The sequence below is a fragment of the Olea europaea genome, unplaced genomic scaffold, assembly GCF_002742605.1.
Source record: "Olea europaea var. sylvestris unplaced genomic scaffold, O_europaea_v1 scaffold1584, whole genome shotgun sequence".
In the NCBI taxonomy this organism is placed as follows: Eukaryota; Viridiplantae; Streptophyta; class Magnoliopsida; order Lamiales; family Oleaceae; genus Olea; species Olea europaea.
Genome location: NW_019233458.1, coordinates 12,018 through 20,366, shown reverse-complemented (window position 1 = coordinate 20,366; position 8,349 = coordinate 12,018). Strand labels below are relative to the sequence as shown.

The window sequence follows — 8,349 nt, the reverse complement described above, 5'->3', positions numbered from 1 at the left end:
GTTGATTAAACATGTGATTAAAAAGATGTGAATATAATAAAATATGTGAATCTCATAAATTTTAGTTTCTACCAAAAATTGATCGAATTATTAACAAACCATGTACATTGCTCGATCAAAGTGTGCCACATGCAAAGACTAATAATTAACAAAAGTATAATACTATTTATAGCACTAAGGACTACCGGTAGTCGTCCTATATGATTTATGTGTGACAACTACAATAGTCCTCATTATAAATAACATTACTTTTAATAAAATAAAGTATATACAATAACTTCAACCTATATTACTAATTTATAAAAATTTGAACAAATCTTAACAAAAATATGATCGTAAGAGATTCTTGAAAAAGAATTATGTTAATTTTACATTATTTGTGTTCAACTTGGATGGCATTTGAATACATTATTTTAAGTGTTGAACAAATTAATGGTAAAATTGTGTCACATAATGTCAATTAAAATTTAAGTATGCCAGTGTAGCAAAAGTTGCAAAACTGCTTGTAAAATTAAAAAAGGGGACTGGATAAGCACAAATTTCGAAAGGACAAATTGTAATTGATAATCATTTCGTAATCTCAAAAAAATATTATTTTGCCCTCTGTTTGGAATTTTTCCAAAATAAGTCAAAATCAACATTTCATGAATCCCACGGGCTTAAATATAACTATTTTGTTCTGGTTGAAATTTGAAAGTAGAGGAAATTTTCTTCGTGAATTATTTTGCTTCTTAAGTTTTTACGATTCGTGTGAAGTATTACAGGTGAATCATATAATAAATTAAGCGGGTTTTTTTTTGGTGTTTCTTTACGTAAAAATAAAGGGGCCGAAAGTCTGCTGTTTCTGGTAGCTGGATTGTACTATGAGGGCAATTAAGGTAGCAATCGCCGATGCGATAGTGACGTGCTTGTGGGTTTTTTGTGCATCGTCGTTGGGTGCACTCACTTTCGTTGTGGCTTCTGCTTTTGGGGTTAGCCAAGGCCTGCCTACGCTTTTGATCACCACTTTTCTCCTTTTTGTTCTTTTGTTTGTATTCGGATTTATTGGAGATGCGCTGGGAGGCGCCACCTTCAATCCCACAGGTCCCGCCGCCTTTTATGCCGCCGGCGTTGGAGGCACTGAGTCTCTTGTCAGCGCCGCCGTCCGCTTTCCTGCTCAGGTGACCTCTTCTTGTACGATTCTCATGTTTCGTTTAATGGTCTATGTTATTGCTTTGCAAGATTATAAGTATTAGAAAGCAAAAAATTCAGTCGTTTTGTCATAGCCGTAGGCCATACGTCAATAATTCAATGCTGAATCATTTGGATTCCATTGGTGACGGGACATAGAATGTGGATTTTGAAGAGAGATTCAACCACTACAAAAAGATCGATTTTTCGGGATCCTTTCTTAAAAGGGGAGGAAAAGGTGTAAAATCAGACCAATTCGTACAATTCCTTTCTGGATATTCCTTAGTGTTCCGGCTATTCATGAAATGTGAGATGATGATTGTAACTGAGTCCAAATCCTTGACATCAAGCCGAGTGACTTTTGATCCTTGCAAGATGATTCTTGGAAATTGTATGACTCGTTTTTCTTCTGTACATGACGAAGATTAGTAGATCATCTTGGATTGTATGCAGGGCCTGGCTCTGAGATCTTGGATGTCCAGTGTGAAATTTCAAAATGGGCCCCTTTTTTCATAAATATTGTGCCCTTTAACTAACATAATAATAAAAATTTTAAATTTTAAAATTACTATATATAACAAAAAATATTTTGGTGCCCCTACAACGTTGAGGCCTTGTGCGGTTGCCCCACCTGCGCACCCTTAGGGCCACCTCTGATTGTATGACTCGCTTGTACTTTGTAAATGACAAAGATTAGAGGATTGCTGGCATTGAAATATAGTTTAGATTTGCAATATTTAAAATTTGCATTGCTTAAGTTCAGGCAGTTGAACACTTGATTCATGCTAATCTGATCATGAAGAACAATGAGGTTCCAGAAGAGCTAAACGTGCTGTGAAAGAGTGGAATGAATGGATGGAAAAAACCAATAGACTCTTTTTGTAAAAATCGTAAATTATTTTGTGGTGTCCTTGACAGGCAGCTGGTGCAGTAGGTGGTGCACTTGGGATTCTAGAGGTTATGCCAGTGCAATACAAGCACATGCTAGATTGTCCTTCTTTGAAAGTCGATTTGAATACAGGAGCAATTGCTGAGGGAGTATTGACCTTCATAATTACCTTTGCTGTCCTTTACATTGTCCTGAGGGGTCCTACCAACCCATTTGTGAAGAATTGGTTGCTAGCTATGTCAACTGTTGCCTTAGTGGTTGCAGGTTCGAGTTATACTGGACCTTCCATGAATCCTGCAAATGTAAGTCCCATCTCTCTTTACGTTCCCTTTTTAGATAAATCATGGGCAATTTATGGTAAATTCTTGTCTTACATGCAATGAATTTTCCTTCAATCAAGTTATAAGAAACTTTAGAGTGTTTCTTTGCTTAGCATAATAGCAGAAATATCCACACCATTATTTTTGTTTATTTATATCTTTCAAATTCCTTGTTAGATTTTATTATATTCTTTCCTAATCATGCTTCTCTCTGCATCAAAATTCTGATTAAGATGCCAGGTATAGATTGATCTTTGACATCTATAAGCACAACGAGTGCATGCTTGGTGTAAACATAGATGGAAGCTAAATAACAAAATTTAAGTTTCTTTTTATTCCTAAATAGTGGTCAATGTTAACAATTCTTTCTAGCAAACATGCCATTAGATTATTGTCCATCAATGCTGACTGAACATATGGGATTCCACGTCTTTCTTGCTACTTAGGTCGGAATGTAAGCTAGTAATGTTTTCGGCTCTTGTACTTCACCATCTATGGTGTTGCTTCGTTTAGCAGCACGACTATTGTATTGCCCGCCCACAACACTGTTTCACAGTTGATCTATGATGGATCTGTTAGCCGCGCGCATAATTTTAAGGATCTCAATTCATTGCACTGTCATGTCTTAATATTGCAATCACTCTTAATAAGCCCCCGTTTGGCCCCCATCCCTTCAAATTTTAATGGTTGGAATAATTTTTTTTGAAAAATGTGTTGTTGAAAAAGAATGAAAAGTTTTTGATTTGCATGTAATATTATTTTATGGAAGATTATGTAGTTGAAAATAAGAAAAAAAAGAAGAAGGAGAAGGAGAATGGGAGCCAAACGGGGCCATAGTAGCAAGCTTCTCAACCACTCAATCTTTGCCATTTTCCCTAATTGCAAGCTTGCAAATGACCTATTAATTCCTGCAATCCAAAACTTGAACTAGAGTTCTAAAATATGATTTTCTTTAAATTAACTTTACCTTTATGGTGCGTTTGATTGCAAGTATGAAATTTGCATAGAAAGAAAATAAATTATAGGTAATTTAATTGCCCTAGAACTTATTTGTATGAAAATTATCAATTAAATGTGTTTGATTGATTTAATTTTTAGCCTTAAAAATATTATACTTGTCCAATTTTTATTTGTGGTTAGATGAGAGAGTGGATGAATAAGAAAGTGAAAGGAGAAAATTCCGTTGGAAAATAAAATCCTACTACACCTAAAGAAAACATTTTCCTTGATTTTGAGGAAAATATGGTCACATGACCAAAAGTAGGAAAATGTTTTTCATGGAAAAAAGTCAATCAAACAGTATAAAAGTAGGAATTTGGGTGAAAAAATACATTTTTCATGGAAAATATTGACAATCAAACGGACCCTTAGTTTTCGATACATTCATAAGTTTGAATTTAATATCACTATAACAAACGAGCTAATCAGTCATTCAACTTTGCAACATATGTGCTGATTTTCAGAAAGTTTCCATACATTGTTGTTTTTATCACTTGTTATTGTTCTCCTATCCCTTCTGCTTATTTTCGTGCTCTTTATCTATAAATGGATCATATGCTCCTTATCATACATCTTAATCTATATCTAATATCTTTGCAGGCCTTTGGCTGGGCATATGTAAACAATACGCACAAAACATGGGAGCAATTCTACGTCTACTGGATCTGCCCCTTCATTGGAGCAATATTAGCTGCGTGGGTTTTCCGTTTTCTATTTCCGCCTCCTCCAGTCAAGAAGCAGAAGAAAGCCTGAAATGCTATTGATCATCAAACAAGTCACTTAAGCTTGTCGATATTACAATGTCCTGAACCAGTATTTTTAGCTTTGAGATTATTTTTACAGACAGTCTGCTATAGGGATTTGGAAATTCTATTCTGCCAGCTACATCCAAAAAAATAAAAATGAAAAAATTATGCATTTTGATGAGGAAACTTGGAAATTTTGGTTAATTTGAAGCTATAAAATTTACTCCTTGCCAATTCTTTCTTAGGTTTGATATTTGATTTGATAATTTTTGAATAATTAATTTGATATTTTGTGATCATAAAATAAGTTTGTGACTTATAAAATTTGTGATTTGTAACAAGGAATAATATGTAATCTAGTAATTTGATAAATTTGTGATTGAGAAACAAACTGTGACGTAAAAAATGTATGATTTGTGATCGTGATGTCCAAATTGTGACTAATGCATAATTGTGACCATAAATTATATAATATTATGACCTTAATATATTTAATTAATATAATGTATTTTTAATTAATTTTTTATAAATAAAATTTGATTAATATCTAATTTTTGAAATAATAAACCTTGTTTCTTAGGTTTGAAATGGATTATACATAATCTCTTGGAAATGAAAATTTTCCAATAAAAAATCAAAGTAGGCAAACCCAATTACCAACTAATGAATAAGTTGATCCTACAGACAAGCTTCAATTTCGATCCAACCAAATGAAAAGTAACTTTGATTAACTCAGTAGTAGGTATAAATTAATTCTGATAGATGTAGTAGGAAATATAAATGTTTTAAAAATTGACTCAGCTTACCCCAAAAAAAGGAGGGTCAAAGGGTCAAATAACGATTCACCAGATGATTTTTAAAAATAAAAAATTAAATTACAAAAAAATAATAACGATAATAAACAAGGCTTTTTTTTTTTTTTTTTTTTTAAGATTTCAAAAATTGCATCAGTTACTCAAAACATACAATTAACAAAAGTAATGCTTCTTCCCTATCCAAAAGTTTGTCTTGTCAATATACTCATAATAACAATATCAACATTGAGTTAAGATAGTTAAGCTTACGAACCTCGAACATTAGTATATTTTTCATGATCTTTAAATTTGGGAACTACAAGTTCTTTATAAAATATAATTGTCTAATTCTTGATACTCAAAGCCATAGGGTAGTGCATATTCGTCTATCCAAAAGTTTGGCTTGTCATTTCACTTATAATCATCTATATCACAAGATCTCTTCTCATACAAGTGTTTAAGATTGTCAATAAGAAATAGTTAGATAAAGAAAACATTATCAAATAAACGAGATATTAAAAATAAACCGATGGCCTAGTAAATAGATGATATTATAGACCTATTCTTCAATCACAAAATTTGAGTAACGTATACAAGATTATGGAGTCTTTGATGCTACAATCTATTTCTTTTTCGCGTGATTACTTTCAATGACACTCCAATTTCTCTCACATCCAAAAGAGGAAGAAGTTTGACCAAGAATGTGAACAACTATCTTTTTGCAAAGTAGGAATACTATGTCCACAAATTTCCACCGTTCATCCACATGTTATATTAAAGTTAGTTGTAAGTACAATCAACTATGTTAAGTAATATAAACTACTGCTAACTAAATTTAAATTCTCATCAGTTTGTTAAAGTTTTGTTAAAATTTTCTAGTATTACATGCAGATCAACTCCACAACTTACTTCTTATTCTCGATGCATCATTATTTCTCCCATTGCTTTTTGTATTATCACTGTAAATGCTTTTGATTTCAAGCTAATTGAAGAGGCCTTGCATGGTTTCTACTCTCATTTTTTTTTTTTTTAAACAAAATCCTTCTTCATAAACACCTGAACTCGCTTAGCCCCAAGGAAATGAGCTTGGCTAGTCTGCACTCAAGTTGAGAACGAGCTCTAGTCATATCCCACACTCTCAATTCAAATGGTGGCTCGTGAGCAGGGCCGGTCCTGTGATTGTAGGGGCCTGAGACAAAGTCCAAATTTGGCCCCCAAAATCAACGTAAATGCAAAATTTAAGGATATATTATGCAACATATTGTTAATTTAAAACTTATTGAAACAACAAACAAATATCTCAATCATCTTACAATTAACGAAAAACTATTTTCTTTTTCCTTCTTTTAATAATAATAATAATAATAATAATAATAATAATAATAATAATAATAATAATAATAATAATAGTAAAAAATTAAAAAAATAATAAAAATTGGGCCAAACTAGGCTCTTTGTGGTTTTGGACCTAAGGCACAAGCCTCATTTACCTGTGCCTAGGACCGGCCTTGCTCATGAGCCTCATGGTTTGAAGTGAGCACTAGTCTGAAGTGTTCCCAACACCTAGCAGTTTGTTTATTCTTTCATTGTTTACTGCATAAAATTATTGTCTGCATTTCATCTTCTTCAATATCATCCAAATCAATTAATTTTGTGCTCCCAGCCCAAGATCATTGCCCAAATCATTAGGAAGTACTAAAATATCATTAAGACATTAAAATCGTAATCTAGAGGATGAGCGAGAAGCTAAGTACTTTCTAGTGTGTTGGAAGTACCAAACATGTCATCAAATTCATTAGCGTCCAACAATTTTCTGCAATCCCTTTGGAATTGGAATACTATATGGAAGAAAGAGGTAGGAATGAAATAATATACTTTTGTATGAGAATTGGAGGGAAATAAAATAAGAAAAAATATGAATAATAATAAACTTAAAATTACATATAAAAAAGCTAATTACATGAAGATTGCAAGAATTGTGTTGTAGAATGCTAGAATTCTAGATTGAAAATGTAGAAAGAATTGTGGCGTGGAAAAAAAAATGAATAAAGAGAGGGTGTTTATAGGAACAAAAATCCCTTAAAAAAAATGTAAAAAAAAAAAAAAAAGTAAACAAACTATGACCGTTGACCACCCAAATGGCCACATTTTGCCACCAGGATCTTGCTAAGCTAGTTAGATAGATCTCTCGGCTTGTAAATTATTTTGGTGATTGGCTTGAGGCTTAACTCATCCTTGTATGAGCCTTAGAGGTCCATGGATCGAGCCTGTGAGCCGACAAGCGGATCAACTTATTTGCCATCCCTATTTTCTTATTTTTTGAATGACCTTAATTTTATCATTGGTTGCTCAATTTTTTTATTTTTTTTATTTTTATCAAAATTCCAATTGAGGCTTAAAACTTCATTTCATATCATTTGGATTGCTTTCTTTCAATTTAGTTTCAAATTTGACTATTGTATCACATTTCATCACATATCCTCTTCCAAATTTATGGATTTTGCTTAGCTTATAATCATATTGTAACTGATCTTCCAGTTGGCAACTTAAAATTGAAAACAATGAAACGAGGGACATGTCAATATCTTTATTTTTAAAATGTTAAAAGACACGTTTTTAACGCTTTTTGATGTGGTGTCAACGAAAAACGACATATGACAGATGGGTGAAATCTGAAATTAAAATTGAAATTCAACGACTCAATTAAACTAAATTAAAATTCATTATTACAATTAAGACGAACTAAAGTTTAGTGAATCTTTATTTTTTTTCTTTTTTTGGATAAGATAAGTGTATTATATTCAAAGTGTAAAAATAAAGTATAAATCACATGGGCATACAACAAGAAACTAGGCTAGGAGTATATATCTTCTAACACCAATAACAGAACCCTAGATTAGTGCTCATATCCTAACAACAACAATAAAAAATATCCATAGAAAAACCCCATGAACATTGGAGCCATCTATTCTCGTTAGATGAGACCAAGCCTTACATAAATTCACTCGTGCACAAATAGAAAAAACAATATCTAGAATAACAGCAGGATCGTGTTTAGGAGCCTCACCATGGGTCCTGGCATTGCGCTTACTCCATATAGCATAAATCGAAACCGCAAACATCTACCGAATGATGATCGATTGCATTGATTTTATCCCTTTTGAACATGACTTGCAACTCAGGACTTTTAACATTTTATTAAATTGTAGAATGAGTTCTGAAATTTGAAAATAGGTAGCAAATGGTCCCACTTTCCAACCTCAGCTCTCTCCCAATGTCCTTTAGTGCCCACTTTTTACCTTTAATAGAATTTATGTGAAATTGATATTTCACTACTCAAAATTTTCTCTCGTGGGGGAAGATTGAAACTATGGTTGGTGATAAAGGAGTGAAGTGAAATATCAACATGATTCGTTAAATTGAACATATGA

General features: G+C 32.5%; 1 protein-coding gene across 2 annotated transcripts; it reads left to right on the top strand.

Annotated features, from left to right (window-relative positions):
- Window positions 1–597: 597 nt before the first annotated feature.
- Window positions 598–4,358, top strand: LOC111376941 (aquaporin SIP1-1-like). 2 transcript variants are annotated; one of them, XM_022999957.1, is made up of 4 exons: window positions 598–1,107; window positions 1,147–1,160; window positions 2,089–2,361; window positions 3,979–4,358. In XM_022999957.1, exons 1-4 carry the CDS (start codon window positions 864–866, stop codon window positions 4,129–4,131), a joined length of 684 nt encoding a protein of 227 aa, XP_022855725.1. In that variant the 5' UTR covers window positions 598–863; the 3' UTR covers window positions 4,132–4,358. The 2 variants fall into 2 exon arrangements, with proteins under 2 accessions (XP_022855725.1, XP_022855724.1); XM_022999956.1 differs by having other exon boundaries at window positions 601–1,160.
- Window positions 4,359–8,349: the final 3,991 nt, after the last annotated feature.